A 22,890-nucleotide genomic window follows, 5' to 3' on the forward strand; every position below is an offset into this window, starting at 1 on the left:
AGTAAACATTCCCATTTTGTAGGTGGTAAAATGGAATGCTGAGAGATTCCTTGTGTTGCCTCAGTTTTTCTAGTTTGGGAGGGTGAGCTGTAATCTCACCTCTGACTCCAGAGCCCCCTGCTCTTCCTCAGTCAGTTGCTATGTGGTGTTCCTTTGCACTTGCTGTTTGGTCTTCGAGAAATGCTGCCTTCCACTTGCTTCTCTTTTCCAGGGAAATCCTAGGTTCAATTCCAATGCCAGCTACTTTGTCAGGCCTTTGCCCCCATCCCCCTTCAGAATAAGTTGTTCCTCCTTTTTGTGACCACAGCACTTTCTTTATGTTTCTCTTTAAGATTTTGTCCCAATCAGATTTGTGTTAGACTTGCGTTTCCTACTGGGTTTTGAGTTCTTCAAGGACAGGAATCTTGACCTAATTCATCCTTGCAGGGTATCCCCTAGTCTACCCCAGTTGACCTAGTTGGGGTTCCCAGGCTCCAGGGTTCTGAGAGGGGAGTTAACTGGTTTTTAAATTATTTTTGTATTTCCAAAAAATTGGAGCTTAGAGAAAATGTGTAACGGTAACTGAGTGCTTTTTTTTTTCTTTTTTTAAAAAAGGTTTTATTTATTTGACAGAGATCACAAGTAGGCAGAGAGGCAGGCAGAGAGAGAAAAGAGGAAGCAGGCTCTCCGAGGAGCAGAGAGCCCGATCGGGGCTCGATCCCAGGACTCTGGGATCATGACCTGAGCGGAAGGCAGAGGCTTTAACCCACTGAGCCACCCAGGCGCTCCTAACTGAGTGCTTTTAAGTGCTAGGTCATTTACATTAATTCTTTTCAATAACACTTAGAATTAGCATATTGTTGTCTTTATTTTACAAATGAGAGAATTGTGAGGCTTTGATAGGTTGAGTGTTACCTAAGGTGGAGTAGCTAGCTGACCTGGGTGGGAAGAGGTAAGATGTTAAATCTCCCTACTTTTCAAATCCCAAGATCCATGCCTTTTTCTTACTCCAAGGGTACCTGGAAGACTATGTAGTTTCTTGAGTTGTGGACGGAAATTCTTCCAATTCAGTAGAGGAATGCTGGTTACATGATGCAGGTCTTTGGCTCTGAGAGTCAGAGTTTAAGATGTTTAGTTTAAAAAAAAAAACAAAAACAAATTATTGTAGCATGTCGATCAATACTTGGAAATAAAATAGGCGTTTTCGATGATGAAAAAAACATGTTGAAAAATCAAATGAGGGGCACCTGGGTGGCTCAGTGGGTTAAAGCCTCTGACCTTCCGCTCGGGTCATGATCCCAGGGTTCTGGGATCGAGCCTCGCATCGGGCTCTCTGCTCAGCAGGGAGCCTGCTTCCTCCTCTCTCTCTGCCTGCCTCTGCCTACTTGTGATCTCTGTCTGTCAAATAAATAAATTAAAAAAAATCAAATGAATTACATCTTAAAGAACTTTAGATTTCTTCAAAAACTATTATCCAGGACACTCACAAAGATTTCTTTGTAACAATGGACTGTCTGCATATAGTGTAAGATACATTATTAAAAGTAGACTGATTTGCATATATTGGGCTGAGAAGTTATTTTAGGCAAGGTGAGTATGATCAAGTCTTTAATTTATTATTATTTTTTTTAAAGATTTTTATTTATTTATTTGACAGATCACAAGTAGACAGAGAGGCAGGCAGAGGGAGAGAGAGAGAGGGAAGCAGGCTCCCTGCTGAGCAGAGAGCCCGATGTGGGACTTGATCCCAGGACCCTGAGATCATGACCTGAGCCGAAGGCAGCGGCTTAACCCACTGAGCCACCCAGGTGTCCCTCAAGTCTTTAATTTAAAAATCATTTGCTGGGTGCCCGGGTTGTTTACTTAGTTGGTTAGGCGTCTGTCTTTCGCTCTTGTGGTCCCAGGGTCCTGGGAGTCTCATGTCTGGCTCCTCGCTCACCCGGGAGTCTGCTGCTCCCTCTGTCCCTTCCCCACTCTCTCTCTCAAAAATAAATAAACAGGGTGCCTGGGTGGCTCAGTGGGTTAAAGCCTCTGCCTTCAGCTCAGGTCATGATCTCAGGGTCCTGGGATAGAGTCCCGCATCGGGCTGTCTGCTCGGCAGGGAGCCTGCTTCCCTCTTTCTCTCTCTCTGCCTGCCTCTCTGCCTACTTGTGATTTCTGTCAAATAAATAAGTAAAATCTTAAAAAAAAAAAAAAAAACACCAAAATCTTCAGGAAAAAAAAATAAGGGCATCTGGGCGGCTCAGATGGTTAAGCATGCCTTTGGCTCAGCTCATGATCCCAGGATCCTGGGATCGGGTCCGGTATTGGGCTCCCTGCTTGGCGGGGAGCCTGCTTCTCCCTCTCCCTCTGCTGCTCCCCCTGTGTGTACTCTCTCTCTATCAAATAAATAAATAAGCAAAATCTTAAAACAAACAAACAAAAAAAACCAGGGGCACCTGGGTGGCTCAGTGGGTTAAAGCCTCTGCCTTTGGCTCAGGTCATGATCCCAGTGTCCTGGGATTTGAGCCCCAAATCGGGCTCTCTGCTCTGCAGGGAGCCTGCTTCCTCCTCCTCTCTCTCTCTGCCTACTTGTGATCTCTGTCTGTCAAATAAATTAAAAAACAAAACAAAACAAAACAAAAAAAAACAAAAAAACCCCCACTTGTCAAAAGGATAAGCCTTTTTCAGAACACTTTTTAGGAATTACAATGTTAATAAAACATTAAATACTTTTTAATTTGCAAGCAGCAAATTCAGCATTGATGGCAACAATGCGAATGTAACCATTGTTTCTATCAGGAAGGGAAATAGCTACAAAAGTGAAACCTGTAGGTGTGGTTGAGGAAATGGATGCAGTCTGATCATTTCTTTTCAGCCTCTGAACTGCACACATCTCCCCTAAGGGCCCTCCAGCTGAGTATCTCCCCACAAGGGCTTTTCTGTGGATTTAAAAAGGGCGGGCTGATATTTTATTCGTTATTATGGTGTAACTGTTGAGATAAGGAATTGAGATTTGTGGCAGCCTTTTAATGCATTTTCAATAATGTTCAATCAGGGGCGTGGGTTGCTCTTTTGGCATCTGATTAGTGATTTTGGCTCAGGTCATGATCTCATAGGTCATGGGATCATCCCTCTGTGGTGGCATCATGCTTAGCAGGGAGTTCGCTTGGGGTTCTCTCCCTCTGCCCCTCCCCCCACTCATTTTCATGTGCACGTGCTTGCTCTTTCTCTCCCTCAAATAAATCTTGAAAAAAAAATGTTCAATCAAAACTCTGTATTGGTGTACTTTCTCTCAATCTATAATTACACATGAATAAGTAGGAGGAGTCACTAACAGTTCTTTCCTTGGAATTCATAGGCAATAAACTGGTTTGGTTTTGAATACAAGTTTATGTTCTCTGAAGTTGGGTAATTAACACGACAGAGCAGTGAGCATGTCTGGTAGGTGTGTTGTGTGTGTCAGAAGATGAGAGTTTTCCAGATGATGCTCTGCTAATATAAATGTCCTGAATCCACTGGGTTTTGGGGAATTCAGAAAATCATTGTTTTTTTTGTTGTTGTTTTTTGTTTTTTTTTTGTCGTAAGTGTAAAATCCCAGTAAGTTGGGACGATTTCAGCTTCCCTTAATGACCCTCATTGTACATGTTTCTCCATTAAAAGAAAATTGGGACAGGCCTTGGGAAAGAGAGTTTACTTAGTTGTTGCAACATTTGCGATTTTTTTTCAAGATCCGCACTGAACAAAAACACTTGTCTCAGGGTACTTGGACCTATTTTGATTTTGTTATAACTCTAACGAGAGTTTGTCAAATTAGCATTGTATTGTACCAAGTCAGCTGGTCATATTCCATTGAAGAGTACCACTAAATGTTCAAGAGATATTTCTATTTTCTTTGCTGTAACACTAAGGGATTAAACTTAGAGAACCCCAAGATGCCTTTCCTGAGCCCATAGTTTGTATCTAACCGCCTTGAGAGTTTTCCCTTTGAATGGCACATAGACCTCTAGTTGTCCAGGCTCATCCCATGCACCATGCTTCTCCTGTCTTGCCTTCCTTAGTTAATGAGCACCTTGTCTACTCAGTCACCCACGGAAGAACCTGGGGGAGCCCACCTCACCCCCTCTTCCCTCATCTAGCCACTTGCCAGATTCTGCTGAACTAGGCCTTTATCTTTGGTCTCTGTGTGTCTTTTCTCCATACGCACTACTGCTCCCTTAGTTGAGGCCATCCATTGTGGTAGGACACCTGCATCTGATTCCTTTGTGGCTTCCTCTTATTCCTCACCAGTCCATTGTGAGCCCCACATGATTCCTAACCAGCAGTTCATCAAGGAGAAGTCTATGTACTCAGGGCTCAGGCCCTGCTTTCAGAGATTGGAACCAAAACCCGCATTTCGGGGTGCCTGGGTGGCTCAGTTGGTTGGGTGACTGCCTTTGGCTCAGGTCATGATCCTGGAATCCCGGGATCGAGTCCCGCATTGGGCTCCCTGCTCAGTGGGAGTCTGCTCTCTCTGACTCTACCCCTTCTCATGGTCTTTCTAACTCATTCTCTCTCTCTCAAATAAATAAAATCTTTTTAGGGACGCCTGGGTGGCTTAGTTGGTTGGACGACTGCCTTCGGCTCAGGTCATGATCCCAGAGTCCCCGGATCGAGTCCCGCATCAGGCTCCCAGCTCCATGGGGAGTCTGCTTCTCCCTCTGACTTTCTCCTTGCTCATGCTCTCTCTCACTGTCTCTCTCTCAAATAAATAAATAAAATCTTTAAAAAAAATAAAAATAAAAAATATAAAAAAGGGGCACCTGGGTGGCTCAGTGGGTTAAAGCCTCTGCCTTCGGCTCAGGTCATGATCCCAGGGTCCTGGGCTCGAGCTCTGAATCAGGCTCTCTGCTCAGTGGGGAGCCTGCTTCCTCCTCTCTCTCTGCCTGCCTCTCTGCCTACTTGTGATCTGTCAAATAAATAAATTAAAATCTTTAAAAATAAAAATAAAAAAATTAAACCCCACATTTCTTAGCATGTTCCTTCAAGCTCTGGTCTCGACAGTCTCTTTCCCCCACTTACCCGTGGGGTCCCCTAAACATGCTTTGTCCCTTTGGGTCTCTTAATGGGCATCCCTGCCTCTTCTCCACATCAGGTAATTTCTTGTCCTTTAAGACTCAGCTCACAGGGCCCCTCCTCTTGGCTCTGCATTCGAGGAGCTCTGTGAGGGAGGAAAAATGGCATGCATCTAGAACAGAGAAATCCTGGTCTGTCCACTGTATGCTGGATGTATGCCAGCCGAATAATGGAGTACAGGGGAGGGAAAGATCTGACATTGAGAAGAAGGTGGAACTTGGTCTGACCTTTCAAGAATAAGTAAAGGTTTGGATTGTTGAGGGTTGAGGGGAGGGGCCTGGCAGCCAGTGAGGTTAAGTAGGTTTCATCCCTCAGAGTGGATGCAGGCAATGGCTATGACTCTCATAGGGTCCTGGGAAACCCTGGTGACGGTTCACCTACCTCCCAGTATGGCTGCTTGCTTCTGACCTTGTGCTGTCCCTTTCTTAGGTTTTAGTTAGGCCAGCCCTGAGGAATTTTCCAGAAGCAGTGGGTAAGTGGCCTAGTTTTACCCTAGATTGGTATATCCAGTGCACCTGGCCCTCCAAAACTATGAGCCTTCACTCTGCCCTGGCAGGACTAAGTTTTCCGCCCAGCCACTGGAAGACTCGTTTTTCCATGAAGGGACGTCATGGAGGACAATGCTGATGAGTTTAGGGACAGGTGGCTAAGAGGTTCCGGGCCTTTCACTTGAGGGAGTCAGATGTATCCTCAGCTTCAGGATCCAGGAGAAGCAGCAGGCTGCTCACGTGTGAGAGCTTTTGCCTCCAGGTTTCCTCTAGCCAGCCTTGTCCCGTTAGATAAACCTAACCCTCACCTCAGTAAAAAATGGGGGAGGAAAGGGTCTTTCATTCAGGGCAAAGCTATCGAGAGGAAGAATATAGTGTACTGGTTAAGAGCTTCTGGAGGGGTGCCTGGGGGGCTAAGTTGGTTAGGTGCCTGCCTTTCGCTCAGGTCATGATCCCAGGGTCTTGGAATTGAGTCCTGCATTGGGCTCTCTGCTCAGTGGGGAGCCTGCTTCTCTCTCTCCCTTGCTTCCTGTTCCCCCTGATTGTGTTCTCCTGCTCTCTCTGCCAAATAAATAAGTCAAAAAAATTTTTTTAAAGATTTTAATTTTTTTTTTATTTGACAGAGATCACAAGTTTTATTTGACAGAGATCACAAGGAGGAAGCAGGCTCCCCAGCGAGCAGAGAGCCCGATGCGGGGCTTGATCCCAGGACCCTGGGATCATGACCTGAGCCGAAGGCAGAGGCTTTAACCCACTGAGCCACCCAGGCGCCCCAAAATATATATATTTTTTTAAGATTTTATTTATTTGACAGAGAGAGAGAGATCACAAGCAGACAGAGAGGCAGGCAGAGAGAGAGGAGGAAGCAGGCTCCTTGCCGAGCAGAGAGCCCAATGCGGGGCTCGATCCCAGGACCCTGAGATCATGACCTGAGCCGAGGGCAGCGGCTTAACCCACTGAGTCACCCAGGCGCCTTTTTTTTTTTTTTTTTTAAAGAGCTTCTGGAGGTTGCATATCCTAGGCCTGCCACATCTTAGTGGAGGAACTTGGGCAAGTTACTTAATCTCTGTGTGTTAGTTTACTTCACCTGTGTGTGAAAATGAACTAAATTAGTATATATCACATGTTCTGGAGCATGCTTAGCATATCCTAAGTGTGAGATATGTGTAGATTATTATTATTGAGAGTCAGCAAGACACATCCCAGGACAGTGAGGAGAGCACCCTGGCAGGAGGAGAGGGCTCAGTGCTGAAAAGGTGGGCTGAGCCAGGTAGGGGTGGCATGCCAGGACACGACCTCACCAGAGGCAGAGCCCATTCTCTTACCCTCCCCTCTCTCCTGCCTCTTGAAGTAACCTGTTCCTTAGGGTTAGCAAGAGGTTTCTTTTCTTTTCTTTTTAAGATTTTATTTATTTATTTGACACAGAGAGAGAGATCACAAGTAGGCAGAGTGACAGGCAGAGGGGGAAGCAGGGTCCTTGCTGAGCAGAGAGCCCGATGTGGGGCTCAATCCCAGGACCCTGAGATCATGACCTGAGCCGAAGGCAGAGGCTTAACCCACTGAGCCACCCAGGCACCCCAGCAAGAGGTTTCTTGAGATGGCTGTGTGAACCTGTGCATCTTTGTTCAAAAATACATACTTTTTCCAGCAAAATTGAAAAGCTCTTGAATTCAAAATTAGTCTTCCCACTATCTCAGGATCTCACCCTTGTATTATTTCTTTCTGTCCTGCATGTATTATGTTCAGTGCAATAACTGTCACTGTGTCCAAAGAGGAACCGAGGTGCAGTTCAAGGCGCTGAACGGTGCTGAGCTGAGAGTACGGGGTGGGAATTTGAAGGGAACTCTCTCTCTCTCTTTTTTAAAGATCTTATTTATTTATTTAACAGAGAGAGACACAGCGAGAGAGGGAACACAAGCAGGGGGAGTGGGAGAGGAAGAAGCAGGCCTCCCACTGAGCAGGGAGCCGGACGTGGGGCTTGATCCCAGGACTCCGGGATCAAGACCCAAGCTGAAGGCAGACGCTTAACGACTGAGCCACCCAGGTGCCCCTCTCTCTCTCTCTTTTTTTATTTTTGAAGAAGTTTTATTTATTTATTTAAGAGAGTAAGAGACGGCAAACATATGTGCAAGGAGGGGGAGAGAAAGGGAGAGAATCTGACACGGGGCCGATCCCACAAACCTGAGATCGTGACCTGAGCTGAAATCAAGAGATGGAAGCTCAACCGACTGAGCTGCCCTGAAGGAAACTCTAAATAAGTAGTTGCAGTCCCAGAAATAATCCTGTTGCTTTTTGTCTTCTGTTTCAGCCCTGAAGCAGAAAGTTAAGGAAGGTTGCTTCTTTCTGGTGGCTGTTCTGTTTTTCCTCCTGGCCCTTTGTGCAGTCTGTTTAGAATTCCAGAGCTTCAAGAGGGCCCCTTGACAGGAGGCTTGGGGGGCACCACTCACAGGCTCACAGTGGAGCCTGGCACACTCACTGCCCAGGCCTCCCTGCTCTCAGGGTCTTCCCATAGCAGCTTTTTTTTTTTTTTTTTAAAGATTTTATTTACTTATTTATTTGACAGAGGAAGAGACAGCAAGAGAGGGGACAACACAAGCAGGGGTGGTGGGAGAGGGAGAAGCAGGCTTCCCGCTGAGCAGGGAGCCTGATGCAGGGCTCAATCCCAGCACCCCAGGATCACGACCCAAGCTGAATACAGACGCCCAGCAACTGAGCCATCCAGACGCCCCTGCTTTATTTTTTTGTTTTTTAAGACTTTATTTATTTATTTGACAGAGAGAGAGATCACAAGTAGGCAGAGGAGCAGGCAGAGAGAGAGGAGGGAAGCAGGCTCCCCACTGAGCAGAGTGTCCAATGCAGGGCTCGATCCCAGGACCCTGAGATCATGACCCGAGCCGAAGGCAGAGGCTTAACCCACTGAGCCACCCAGGCACCCCTGCTTTTGGTTTTTAAGGAAGGAGGGACATGGTGGATAGGAGGAGAATTTCAGGTTAGGTGGTGGTTTGGGTTTGTTCAGTTTTTTTTTTTGTTTGTTTGTTTTTAAGGTTTTGTTTATCCACTTGACAGAGAGGTCACAGGCAGGGGGAGCGGCAGGCAGAGGGAGAGGGAGAAGCAGCCTCCCCACTGAGCAGGGAGCCTGAAGTGGGGCTGGATCCCAGGACTTTGGGATCATGACCTGAGCCGAAGACAGATGCTTAACCAACTGAGCCACCTGGGCGTCCCGGTTTTGTTCAGTTTTTAACATTTTTGGGTCAGTGTTGATGATTGTTTTCTGTACTTCATGATCTTGTCAGATTTTGTTTCTACTTCTTTACCAGCACAGTTCAGCAGAGGAGTGAAATACTATTTTGACAGCCCGTGGCCCCGCAGGCACATTTGCCAGCAAAGCAGTCGGTAATGTCAAATCCAGTGCTCATGGTGGTGCTCTGTTTTTCTGAGAGGGGATGCTTCCTGACTCTGTCACAGAATTGGAGCGTGGGTACAAGTCAGAAGTTGAACAGCCTCTGAGTCCCTTCTGACGTGGTTTGTAAAATATCTGCTTCATACCAGTGTACCTCTTGTTAAGAAAACTCAGCACAGGAAAGCTAACCTTACAGAAGGAGACCTGCCAGGTATTTTACACACAGGATTCCCATTCCAGTCACTCGTGTTGGGGCTCTGGACTTTGGAGTGTGTGGCGTAGGTCAAGAATGCCAGGTACAACCATGTCCAGATGGGGACAGAAACCTATTCTGGGGGCATGGCCTACATCCAGAAGTGGACTGTGTGTGGAGCTGGCATCAGAGCCCACTCACTCAGCTGGGGCCCCAGCCACGCTCACCTGGAGGTGTGTGGGCAGTGCGTTCCTATAAGCCTGTTCTGAATGTTCTTTTCAGAATGTCCTCTTAGAATGACCTCTTGACAGTGGCCCACCACTCTGGAGCACTGTGCTGTGGTTGAATGACAGGGACGCGAGTTCTGATCTTCACTTCTACCACGGACTCGTTTCTGTCATCACCTTGAGCCTCAGTGTGCTGATTCTGCAATGGGGTAATGAAACCACTTTGTAGTTTCATTTCATGTAGTTTCATGACTACTTTGTAGAGTTATGATAGGAGTTGAGAGCGTTAGTTGTCGTAATAACTAAGTGTAAGATGGTATACTGCTGACCCTTGCAAGGGTTGATGTGTTGCTGTGGGTTCCGCCTCCTTTGCTGAGTATTTGTTGAAGTAAGAGAATCATATTTGAGGGGTTTTGAAACCTTATGTTTAGATGTAAAGTATTTTGAACTTAATATTAACATCATGATTTAGTGTCATTGCCACTGGTTGCTTTGTGCAAGCTTGGAAAGCACATTTCTGTCAAAATTAGTTATTTGGCTCCCATGACACAAAAAAGCAGGAAGTTTTTTTTTTTTTTTTTCCCAAATTATTAATGTCCTACCAATTGTGGAGCTGGTACTTGAGAGTGATGCTTTACTTAGATTTAAGGCAGGTTTGTGTAACTTTCCCTTAGACGTCCAGCTCCCGCCCGGTTTCATTTTGCCTGGACAAGAGGAGCCTAGAAACATTCCTTGCACAGCATAAACACTTAAGGGCCAGCTGTGAAGGGTTAGGGCAGTATCTGTCTCTAAGCTGTATCTGTTCATGCCTTTGTCATTGTAACTCTGGGCGAGTGCTATTCCAGAGCAGGCGAGCCCTCCCAGGATCCTGCTTAGGAAATAGGAGCCCCTGTGCTGCCTGTTTGCAGTGAAGGCTTGGCCACCCTCACCCACTGCTTTGTGTGGCTGAGAGATTCTACTCGGTCTCCAGTCCTGGCCTTACCCTGTAAAAGGCCTGTGACTTGGGCATCTCTGAACATCAGCTTTATGAGCTGTAAGATGAAGCTAATATGCCTGACCTGCCTGCCTCCAAGGGGTGTTGTGAGCTTCCAGTCCCTATTCTATGTGCTGTTCATTGTAAATACTGCTGAGTGTTATAACCAACTGCCGCTCAGGCTTCTCTGTCACGGTCTTCCTCTGGCCTTTCACATGGCTGCTTTGGGTGTGGATCTCCTACTTGGAAGGCACACACCTTCCGGAGCATCTTCGTTTTTGGAGATTACCTCCAGAAACGCCTTGCTTTCCTAGAAGACCACCTCTTCCCTAGCATCTCTCCCTTTCTCTATGGTATTTTACCATTCTGTTTTTCACATTTTTTTAAAAGATTTTATTTATTGACAGAGATCACAAGTAGGCAGAGAGGCAGGCAGAGAGAGAGAGAGGAGAAAGCAGGTTCCCCACTGAACAGAGAGCCTGATGTGGGGCTCGATCCCAGGACCCTGGGATCATGACCTGAGCCGAAGGCAGAGATTTTAACCCACTGAGCCACCCAGGCGCCCCAACACATTTTTGTTTGTTGTTGTTGTTGTTGTTTTTTAAAGATTTTATTGATTTATTTGACAGAGATCACAAGTAGGCAGAGCAGCAGGCAGAGAGAGGGGGGAAGCAGGCTCCCTGCTGAGCAGAGAGCCCGATGTGGGGCTGGATCCCAGGACCCTGGGATCATGACCCGAGCCGAAGGCAGACGCTTAACCCACTGAGCCACCCAGGCGTCCCCACATTTCTGTTTTTTGTTGGGATTTTGAAGGGGATGGCGACACTAAGCTGTCGGCTTACAAAGGGGAGTGCGGTGGTGATGTATTCTTTTTATTTTATTTTTTTTAAAGATTTTTATTTATTTGACAGATGGATCACAAGTAGGCAGAGAGAGAGAGGAGGAAGCAGGCTTCCCACTGAGCAGAAAGCCTGACGTGGGGCTCGATCCCAGGACCCTGGGATCCTGACCTGAGCCGAAGGCAGAGGCTTTAACCCACTGAGCCACCCAGGTGCCCCAGATGTATTCTTAGCAACTCCTCTGCCTTATGCTTCTTTTTCCTTTTCTTTTCCCTTTCATTTTCTTTCTTTTATTGAGATAAGTTGATCAGTTCATTTCTGGAAAAGCTTTGTGCCAACAACTATAAATATATTCCTTCCTTCTTTCTTTTCCTTTCTTTCTTTTCTTTTCCTTTCTTTCTTTCACATGACAAACTTATTTTTTTAAGATTATTTATTTGGGCACCTGGGTGGCTCAGTCAGTTAAGCATCTGCATTTGGCTCAGGTCATGCCTGGGATCGAGCCCTGCATTGGGCTCCCTGCTCGGCGGAGAGCCTGCTTCTCCCTCTGTCGCTCCTGTTTGTGTCCTGCACATGCTTGCTGTGTTGCATGCACACGCGCGCTGTCAAATAAATAAATATTATAAATATTTTAAAAAACTTACTTATTTGAGAGAGGCATGCACGCACACAAGCAAGGTAGAGGGGCAGAGAGCTGAGGGAAGAGCGGAAGGCAGATGCTTAACCGATTGAGCCACCCAGGCGCCTCCACAGTCCTTTCTAATTTAAGACCCTATGAGTTCTGGTCATAGGCTGTTAACGCCATATCGTGTCTATTCCCTGTTAATGTAGAGGAGGGAATATATGTTGGTGCCTCAACACTGTCTTGGATTTTAAGAACTACCGTGATATAATTATGGAAGGGAATGAAACTAACATTAATTGAATATCTACCAGGGGTGCTAAGTGTTAAGCACTTAGTGTTTTTTGTAATTCTCAGTAGAGCCCTGTGAATTTGGTTTCCTATTTTTCAGGTTAGACTACTGGAGGTCTGGGAGCTTCAGGGGGTATGAAGGGTGGGGCAGGGGCTTAAGCTCAGGCCTGTCCAGCTCCAGGGGCCTCTGCTCTTTCTAGTCCAATGATAGTTTGACAGCTGTTGAAGCAACTGCTTGTCAAATCAAAACATTGTTTCTCTGTATAATATATAAAAGTAGTGCTGAAGAGAATGGTTGGGGATTGCAATATACTGAATTTTTTGTCTATAGGAAGCTTCAGAACAGAGAACAGTAAAATAACCAATGTAAGTCATAGTAAGCGTTCGTTTTTTTAAAAAAAAGTTCGAAAGATTTCCAGGTTTCTGTTACCACAGACTTGTTGCAGTAAAAAGGATTCCTTACATTGCTTCTGTGTGCCTGGCTCAGTGGGAGGTGTTAGCTCTTTTAGGAGCTTATTTCTAGTCATGGAAATGACACTGAATTCATCAGAGCCTCAGTTATCTTCCTTTGTAAAAGACGGGATTGGATAAGCATGGTGTTTTTGTTTTTGTTTTTTTTTTTTAAGATTTTATTTATTTATTTTGGGGAGAGAGAATGAGAGAGAGATCATGAGCAGGAGAAGGGTAGAGGGAGAAGCTGACTCCCCAGTGATCAGGGAGCCCGATGTGGGGACTCCGTGGGGCTCGATCCCAGCACCCTGGAATTAGGACCTGAGCCGAAGGCAGATGCTTAACCAGCAGAGCCCAGGCGCACCGGGCATGGTGGTTCTTAAACGGGGGTGCACCTCAGTGTCACTGGGGGACCTCTTGGCGCAAGTGCCCAGCCTTATTCTGGAGATTGTGATCCTGCAGTTCTAGAATGAGGCCTAGGCACGATTCGGGCTTTCTCCCTCCACCCTCCCTCTTTGCGCCACCTCTCTGCATATGAGTATTAAATAACTCTCCTGGGGCCTTTGGGTGCTGTCTGATTGAGAGTCCCCCAACATTAGTTAACACTCGAGCCAGATTTGGCTCCCAGCTGCTTCCCAGACATACCCGGTGATTTCTTCCTTCTGGGGTTTTGCATACATTTCTAACACATGGACACACCTGTTCCCTTCTCTGCAGTGGTTTGGTTTTCCTGATTACCCTCTGCTGTTGCCTGCTGGGCCTCCCTTGCTCTGACCTCCAGGTTACTAGAGTAGTACTTCTCTGCCCTTCTAACCTCATCTCAACAGCCAAGATGGTTCCTTTAGGGGTACAGTGTGCTCTTTTCCAGTCAACAGATAAGAAATTACAGGATGCTATCGAGTATGCTTTTTTAAACTATATAAGCACCCCCTACCTTGTGACTTGCTGTCCATAGCACTGATTTGACATCTGAAGCAGCCCTGGCTTTCACAGCTGATTTTTCTTCTGTACTTCTGTCTGGATTTCTTTCTTTCTTTCTTTCTTTTTTTTTTTTTTTAAGATTTTATTTATTTGACAGAGATCACAAGTAGGCAGAGAGGCAGTCAGAGAGAGAGAGGAGGAAGCAGGCTCCCCGCTGAGCAGAGAGCCTGATGTGGGGCTCGATCCCCGGTCCTTGAGATCATGACCTGAGCTGAAGGCAGAGGCTTTAACCCACTGAGCCACCCAGGTGCCCCCTGTCTGGATTTTTTAAAGAGGATCATGGTCACAAGCTAGTTTCGAATCACTGGCTCGTGAAGGGTTCTCAGGTCCTGTGTGAGGGTTGTTTGGGAAGATTTTGAATGGTTGCCTTTCCAGGGCCCACCGTAGATCTCCAAAGAAGAAGAAAAGACTTCGTTAAATATTTTGCCCAAACTCGGATGCACGCACTGTAGTTTTGTGACAGCCCACTGTGTATAGCTGTCTCCTGCTGTCCTTTCCGGGATGAGCTGAAGGTTCTGTGGGACGTGGAGTAGCCCGCTCCTGCTGGGGTCAGGGTTGTCTCCTGTTAGTTTCTCGGAGCTATTAGGCAGTGGTCTGTTTCTGGAGCTTGCCGCACCCTGGCCTGGGATGGGCATCAAGCTCTCTGGGCTAGAGTCTAGGCAGTGGGCCTTTCCCCTTTTGAAGAGCTGGGCAGCATGCCCATGCTCTTTTGGAGTCCCTCAGTACATTGAGATCCACCTCTGGGTTCAGAAATGGACCTCATTTGAAGAAGCACTGCTGTCTTTCTCCTTATCCACTTGCCGTGGCTGGGAAGCCTGCCCTTCCCTACCAGAAGGAGTGAGCTAGTTGGCTTGTTCTGCTTTCCCTTGTGCTCTTCTTTTGGGTTGTCAGTATTTGGGTTGTCCTGGCTGATCCAGGACAGCTTCTTGCAGAACTGAAACAAACTTTTGTGGGCATATTTTGTAAGCTCCTGTTGTTCTTGGCTTTGGTCTTCCTGACTCTGTTCTAGAGCTGGGTCCCTCTGTTTTCCTTTGTCAGGTCCCTTTTTTCCCATCATTTATAATAGTACCCTTTTGAATTTGAACTCTGAATTTACATTGGTCTCTTTAAATTCCTTCTCCAGGGTCGTCTGGGTGGCTCAGTGGGTCATGACCTCTGCCTTTGGCTCAGGTCATGATCTCAGGGTCCTGGGATCGAACCCTGCATTGGGCTCTGTGCTCAGCAGGGAGCCTGCTTCCCTTCCTCTCTCTCTGCCTGCCTCTCTGCCTACTTGTGATCTCTGTCTGTCTAATGAATAAATAAAATCTTAAAAAAAAGAAAATTCCTTCTCCAGTTCTTCCTTCTCAGGCTCATGCTCAGTTATAGGAGTGCACTTTTGCTTGAGGATTTGTCAAGCGTCTTGAGTCATCTTGCCTTTTCGAGTCTCAGACCTTTGTATGAATCTCTCTTTTCTCTGAATGACTTGAATCCATTCTTCAAGTTGTTCTCCTTGGTGGAGGTGTGGTTGGCATTGTGGGCCGAATAGTTCTTGACTGGAGGGCCTGCTTGTGCAATGCAAGACTTTTAGCGTCCTGGCCTCTGAGAGTGCCAGGGGTTCTCAGCAGCTGGGCCTCTAGAGGATGTTGGGAAATTGGGGTGGGGTGTGGTGTCACAATGCTTGGCATGTAATGGGCAGGGCTCGGGATGCTCAAGTGCAAAGTCCTGCCTGGATGGTGGCACCACCCTGTTGAGAAAGGCTCTCCTAGGGCTGCCCAACATTCCCTGGAGATTATAGGGCTTGCTAGCTTGTTTGTTTGTCTTGGTTTCTCTCACTTCTGCCTTGTTGTAATCACTTCTTCCTTGTTGGTTAGGATTATGCAAAGGAGGTTGCCTCTTCTGCTCTTTGGTGAACTTAACTTGACAGCAAGGTAAATTGAGAGTTTATCTGATGACCAACAATTGATAACCGAGCGTTGGAGTCCTTGAGCCTCCCAGTTCTGCCAGCAGTAGTGTCACCCTTCCTCTCTGGCAGAGGGTAGGAGGAATGGCATCCTCTCCCTCAGTATGGCTTTTATCTTTGTGCACATCTCTCTCTCTCTTTTTAAGTAGGCTCCATGGCCAAGGTGGGGCTTGAATTCATGACTCTGAGATTGAATCGTGTACCGACGGAGCCAGCTGGAGATCCCAATGTTCATGTGTCTCTTGGTTTCAGAGCACCAATAGGTGCCCTCTCTGTACCCCTGCCCACAGTGCCCACTCCTTCCTCCCTTTTTCTTGAGCAAGGTGCAGGTTTTCACTCGCAGCTTATAGTGGAGTCTCATCTTGCCATATTTTTTTAATTCTTTTGAAATTTACCTTCTTGGGTTTATTACTGATATATCCTGTTGTTAGTATGTGGATTTCTGAAGCCATAGATTATATGGACAGATTATTTTAAAACTAATTTTCCCCCATGAAAAGTGAATATGATCTCATTGGTTGCCCAGTTTCAGAGCTCTATCTGGAATTGTTTTCCTGACTACTTTTGGTTTAAAACATTTCTGATAGCTTGGTTAGATTTGTGTCTAGCTGGGAATCTTTCTCTAGAATCTTGCATCAGGGACCAGAAAATCAAATACATGGAGAGCCTTTTCTATCCCAGAGTCTTTTTTTCCTCCCCAATACCCAGCTTCCTGTCCCTTCACTATCCTGATAATTAAGCAAGTGTTTGAGCATGACCGTGAGCTCCCGGGGCTTTTAGATCCCTGCCTTCAAGCTTGCTCTCATGGAACTTGTATGCTGTTTGGGGAGTGGGACAGAGTGGTCGTAGAGTGAGATTTATTTATTCCCCATCCTGAAGGCTTCATTATCCCCAGGGGAGCGTTTCTGATGAGTCCTGGGCACTAGCAGGAGGACCAGATGGCAGTTGGCAGGTTGAGTGGTCTCTCAGGTTCCATGCTCTCCTTCCTCCAGGCTCAGGAAGAGGGGCGGGACCACGCCTTCTCCACTGCAGGGGCCACAGCCACTGCAACTAGCTTCCTTACGGAAGCTGAGTGTTGCTTAGAAATGGAGCTCCTCTCCCAGTGGCAGTGGCTCTCTCCTCTCACTGTGGAGCTTGTTAAAAATCCCCATTTCAGACTCCACCCCACAGTTGCTGGACCAGAATTTCCAGGGCTGGGGCCTGAGCCCAGATGGTTGTGGTGGGCAGCTAGGGTTGACAAGCAGCAGCACCCTGTGGGAAGAAACTTGGTCGGGCGTGTCGCCTGCCGTGAAGCACCGGCATGTCCCAGCTGTCTGTTCTGCGTGTTCATTTGATACACTGTCCTTCTCAGCCCACTCCATGCCGGGCACACATCCTCCAACTTAGAACCTGTGACAGTGGCTCAGTTCCCACTTCGTTTGGAATTGTTTCCCCACGGGGCCTTGTAAACTGTTGCCGGTGTGGTGGGAATGTGGAGTGCAAAGGATCTTTTGGGCTTGAAGTAGAGGCTGGTTCAGAGCTTCTGTGCCATTGTGAGCCATGGCACCACACAAGGAGGGGCTTCCCAGTTGCAAAAGGGTGCATGGGCTGGACCAACAAGGAGGAAGCCAGGGCCATTGAGGAAGCTGCTCAGCTGGGTGTTGGTGCTCTAGGGATGTAGAAGAAGGTACCCAGGAGACGTGGAGGAGGCTTTTGTACCAGGAACATGAGGCCAGGTTGGGATATTGGAGGGATTGTGTCACTGTAGGTGTCTGAGAATGGAGGAATATTGGGAAGGTGAGCAGGTGGGCGCACCTTGGGTCTTGGGTCATGATGCCTGCTGGAGGTTGACTGGAGTTGTTGAAGAAGCGGTGGTGCACAGTTGAAAAACAAGCGACAGACTGTAGCCCAAAGACCTCTCAGGCAGGGCCCTGAAGTAGTTAGTCCCCGTGGTCATGCTTTCTGGATGAAAGGCATTTGCTGTCTGGACTATTTGTATAATAATCCCTCATTTGCAAAGGGTTCTGTTATGTACAACAGGGTTTCCCCTTCGCTGTGTTCAGCTCTGGGTCTTACTCTCCCTCTTGAAGCTGAGGAAACAGAGGGTCAGTGAAAGGCTCCTGTCCCCCTCCCATCCCAGACTAGATAGTTGTTCTCTTCGCCAAGTGTCCATGCTGACACAGAGTTCTGAAATCACACTTACTGGGTAGAAAACCTGGTGGGTATGCGTTTGCTCCTAGTCTTTGACATCTGACTCATAGCTTAATAAATCTTGGTCGGAAGAAATCAGGTCTGTAGCACCTTTCTTGCACCCTGCTGAGTGACTGCCCTGTGCAGGGGTCTGAGGGTGTTCAGACAGAGGTCTGGTGACCAGCCCAAAGAGGATGCGATGTGTCTGCAGAAGACAGTTACTTATCCCCCTGAGTTCCGTGGGGTCACTGAAGTGGGGCCTGTCTTGGTCTGGGGCATGGGTTTGAGGGGACCACTGTGGCTCCAGGCCTCTTAACCAGACCGGGCACAGTCTAGTCTACACTCTGCAATTTGGTCATCAGTGGTGTTGGCACTTGGTTTAATTTGAGGGAGTCAAGAGGGATCTTAATGTGTGGTGCTTTCCCCTATTTGACACCCCTTTATGCTTTGTTAATCAACAGGAGCTTGAAGAAATCCGCAAATGTGGAATGAAAAACTTCCGTAACATCCAGGTTGATGAAGCTAATTTATTGACTTGGCAAGGGCTTATTGTTCCTGTGAGTATTGAACACTTCCACTTCTTACCAGATTATTCTTCAAGGTGATGTGTGTGCTGGGCTGACCTCTCTGCTCCCAAGTAGGCTCTTAGGTGAGGCAGCCAAGAGATGTGCAGAAGTGGGCTGTCACTCTAGGATATAATAACAGGGACTTTAGCCTCGGGTGCCTGAGTAGAATCCCGTCTTTGCACTGGTTTTGTAAGATTCTGGGGGGGCCCCAAGCGTTCTTCGTCTGTGGTTATTGCCTAGGGAAAGGAGTGTGTTTTTGTGCTCCTCTCTTCCCTGGCTTCTCCATGCCTGGCCCCGTTTGTCCAGACGGGGCTGCCTTCTCTGACCTCTCTTGGGAGATAGTGGCCTTTCCCATCTAGATCTTTTCTTTGCTTCCCTGCCCGGTTTTGCATCTGTGTGTCTAAGCCTCTGGACATTTGCGTTCCAGGCTTTAGTCCTAGTACCCTCCAATATGTGCCTTCTGTTGGTTTCAAATCCCTTTGTCTAATGGCCTGCCTGGTCCCCTCACCCAGTGTCTTGTCTGGGGCTTCTGCCTTTACTTTCTGACCCCCACAGCTCCTGTTCCCTCTGCCTCACAGAATTCTGCCATCAGATCGGCTCAGGCTTGCTCCTAACAATGGCCTTCCTGTGGCCTTACTGTCCTCTTGATTTAGTGTCTGCTCTTTCTCCATCCTTTCATCTCCTCACTCCTTGAGAGCCTCATCCTGTACTAACTCCAGTTTGCAATCCCAGTTTCTCCCACCCTCATAGAACCATCTCACAGTGAGCACATGGGTTCCCCTCTGTCCTCAGCACCTCAGCCTCAGCAGCCCTAGAGCCTGCTTGCCTCTCCAGCCTTTGGAGCCCGTGCTGCCCCCAGTTCTGTGACCTTGTACCACTCATTCCTGTCTTGCTGCTGCTTCCTGTGAGCTCTCAGACATGGACCTTGTTTAGTCTCCTGCCTTTCTTTCATGCTGTTTCTTGGACTCCTGCTTCATCCAGCATCATAGATGACTAGATTACTGCTGTACATGAAGGAGTCCTGTCCTTGCCTCTGTTCCTGTCCTCTCCCCAGAGCCACACCATCTGTCCATGAGGTGGCCTCACTTGGACGCCGTGTGCCTTCCAGTTTCCCCAGCTCACAACTGGGACTTCATCGCGAGTGCTCCCTTCCTTCCTGTTCTTCAGTCTCCACTGCCTCCTCTTTTCATCCCCACTTTCCCCATGAGCCTCAGGCCCTTTTCCTGTGCCTGTCCCTGCACTACATTGTTGTGCAGAATCTTTCCTTATGGGCAGATTGGCTACTTTGCCAAAGCAGAACACAGAACATGCTGACTCTAGAGGCTTTCTTCTTCTTCTTCTTCTTTTTTTTTTTTTTAAGATTTTATTTATTTATTTGACAGAGATCACAAGTAGGCAGAGAGGCAGGCAGAGGAGGGAAAGCAGGCTCCCTGCTGAGCGGAGAGCCTGATGTGGGGCTCGATCCCAGGACCCTGGGATCATGACCTGAGCTGAAAGCAGAGGCTTACCCACTGAGCCACCCAGGCGCCCCTAGAGGCTTGCTTCTTAATGCTGATTATAGGTCATGCCTTTTTAAAAAGTCCTTGCAACTTGAACAGCAGATACTGGATTCATGCTTTATTTTCATGCTTATTTGAATAATGAAGGAAAGATAAGCTTTTGTAGTGTTTTCAGTACACACTCAGAAATTTTAAATGTGGGAGCATCCAATCTGGTTTTGAGGATGAGTGTTTAAGATTTCTCCAGGCTTGCAGGTGGTGGGACTCAGGGCACAGTGCGTAGGTGGTAGAGGAACCCCTGGGTGGGAAGGTTCAGCCAGTAACCCCAGGGTTTACCCGCTGTAGAGAATCGTTAGGTGCTAAGTGGAAGGGTGGCCAGGACCATCTGACCTATCCCTTTTCTAATTGCGGTTTTGTATCCTACTGACATAAGAAGAGTTAACATGGATCTGTTGAAAAATGACAAGAATGAATGGGATGGTTTTGAGTAGTCAGACTTGGGGCAGTCTCCCCCATGATTTCAGTGGCCTGAGAGTGCAGGTCAGCTCCAAGGGTAGGTGGCTATCAGCAGGCTCAGCCCAGAGCATTTCCCAAGGCCTCCCTCTCTTGTCATGTTGGCAGAGCCTATGGAATGGGCTGCGGTTTCATAAGTCCAAGGTGGAGACTCGTGGTAGAATGCAGCGTGCTTGGATTGAGTCTCTAGGGACTGGCCAGGCCAAAGCCTCATTTTCCATTTAGTGGAAGCTGAGTGCAGAGACAGTAGGCCATAGCTACTGTCTCCCCATTCCACTGCCTCTTCCCATTTCTCTCTTGTGTCCTTACTATGGTCACTGCTCAGGGACCCTGGTTTGGTATAAGGAGTGTTTCAAGGAGGCAGTTACAATGCTCTTGGCAACCAACCCCTCAACGGTCTTCACTAGTACCCCACACCTGGGCCTCCGGTCTTGCTGTACCATAGGGCCCAAGTCAGTAGGGGGAATCTTCTCCCCAGACTCACCTGGGGTACACCCAGCTGGGGTGAAGGCAGGGCCAGGCTGGTAAAGGCATATTAGTCCAGACGCATGCCTTGACCACCTGGTCCTGGTCCTCTAGGAGCGGCTTAGTAAATACTGTAGCTCAGAGAAGGGGCAGACCCAAACTCACCAGAGAGGAAAATGGGAGTGAACCAGATGTGGTGCTTCCTTGAGACATTTCACTGTTACTAAGGCAGTTCAGGCTTATTCCCTTTAAACTCTTGTTTTTATATAAATTTTTTTCATTTGAAATTCAGAGGTGATAGCTAAGGAAGAAAATGATTTTGTAATCCTATCGTGAAGAAATGCAGTAAGTTTTTCGGCACCTGCCCTTCAGGAGCTAGAGGCATGGTGGTGAGCCTTCTTGAATTTCTCACCCAATGAGCATGTTCACTCTTCATCATTAACATTATTCCTCCTAGCCTTTTTAATGGACCATTTGATAGTTTGATAATTATCACGTATTTCCATCATTTAGTCATTGCCTCAAAACTCTTTGTGAATGTAACTTTTGATACTGTACAATATCCCATAGTACTTGTGTTATCATTTATTCATTCTTTAATTTTGAAGTTTTTTTCCATTTTTAAGATAATTTATCCATGAACATCTGTACGTGAAAATCTTAGCATCTTTGTTTATTTTAGGTTTGATTTTTTTATTAAAGTTTTTATTTTTTTAAAGTAATCTCCATACCCAACTTTTTTTTTTTTTTAAGGTTTTATTTCTTTATTAGAGAGCACACAAGTAGGCAGAGTGGCAGGAAGAGGGAGAGGAGGAAGCAGGCTCCCTGCTGAGCAGAGAGCCCGATGTAGGGCTCGATCCCAGTACCCTGGGATCGTGACCTGAGCAGAAGGCAGAGGCTTAACCAACTGAGCCACCCAGGTGCCCCATACCCACCATTTCTTAAAGTCATCTCCATACCCGACTCAAAACCCTCCTGAGATTGAGAGTCGGACACTCTGCTGACTGAGCCAGGTGCCCCGTATTTTATGTTTGATCTTAAGATAGCCGTAGTCTGACTGGGAGGATGAGGGTTATATTATATATACCTATAAGCCTGCTTATTGTCAAGTTATTTCCCAGAAAGATTGTGCCAGTTTATACTTTGCGGGCACCGTCTGCACCAGTGCCTGTGCTTGTCCTTGTCCGTCGTGGAGGTTTCTGGGTGTTACTAAAGCGGGCTCTGAATGGCAGTAGTTCAACCCCCAGAGTCTGGGGTCTGATTGCCCCAGGTGAGAACCCTAGCTCTGCTTCGGACTGGTTTGGGGATCTCTGGCAGGTTAAGCAGTTTGTCCTGGTATCCTCACATCTAAAAGGAGTACTCATCTCTCTGGTTGTTGTCCAAGTTCAGTAAGTGCGTGTGTGTGTGTGAAGTGCTTAGTCTCACTCTTACTATTAAAGTCTTTGTGGGGCTCCCTGCAAAACTATTGGTGGTATGTAGCAAAGAGCCTATGAGACAAGTATATGGAAAGAAATCATTGTGCCAGTGTGACAGGTGCAAAGATACTCAATTAGATTTATGTGTTAGTCCCATTCAGGCTGTTATAGAACAAAATACCAAATACTGGTTAGTTTAAAACAACAGAATTTTACTTCTCACAGTTCTGGGACCTGGAAGTCCAAGATCAGAGTGCAGGTCTGGGGAGGGCCTTGTTCTTGGTCACACACTTCCCATGTATCCTCCATGTGAGGGAAGGAGCAAGCTAGGTCTCTGGGGCCTGTTAAAAGGTGCTAATCCCATTCATGAAGGCCCTTCCCTAGTAATCTAATAGCTCCCTAAAGGCCCCATCTCCTAACACCATCATGTTAGGCATTAAGTTTTCAGTGTATGACTTTTGGGGCTACACAAACATTCAGACCACAGTAATGTGCATTTCTAATTTTGTCATTGTAGTTGAAGGTTTTGTTATTAATTTATTGACTGTTTGTATTTTCCATAATCTGTTATCTGAGTTTTAGTATGCTGCTTTGTTGAATTGTAGGAATTCTGTATATTAATCCTTTGTGTCTAGGAAAAATATTTTTCATCTTATTGTTTTCTTTCCTTCCTTGTTTATTCAAGAATTCTTAACTTGAAAGTTTCTCTTAAAATTTAAGAAATTTTTTGCTTCATTAATTTTTTTTGTAAAATACATTTGACATAAAATTTGCCATTTGTGGGGCA

General features: G+C 46.8%; 1 protein-coding gene across 2 annotated transcripts in view; it reads left to right on the top strand.

The window, feature by feature from the left end:
- The window catches only part of UBE2L3 (ubiquitin conjugating enzyme E2 L3), a 60,194-nt gene that overhangs the window by 1,804 nt on the left and 35,500 nt on the right, over nucleotides 1-22,890 (top strand). Inside the window, exon 2 of one of the 2 annotated variants that reach the window (XM_032875973.1) lies at nucleotides 18,107-18,202. The exons of the other annotated variant lie outside the window; for it this stretch is intronic. Within the exon in view, the coding sequence (XP_032731864.1) occupies nucleotides 18,107-18,202 (96 nt within the window). The remainder of the gene's footprint in view (nucleotides 1-18,106; nucleotides 18,203-22,890) is intronic. 2 annotated transcript variants of the gene reach the window in all.

The sequence above is a fragment of the Lontra canadensis genome, unplaced genomic scaffold (genome assembly GCF_010015895.1).
Source record: "Lontra canadensis isolate GAN:19392208 unplaced genomic scaffold, GSC_riverotter_1.0 scaffold57, whole genome shotgun sequence".
NCBI classification, from domain to species: domain Eukaryota; kingdom Metazoa; phylum Chordata; class Mammalia; order Carnivora; family Mustelidae; genus Lontra; species Lontra canadensis.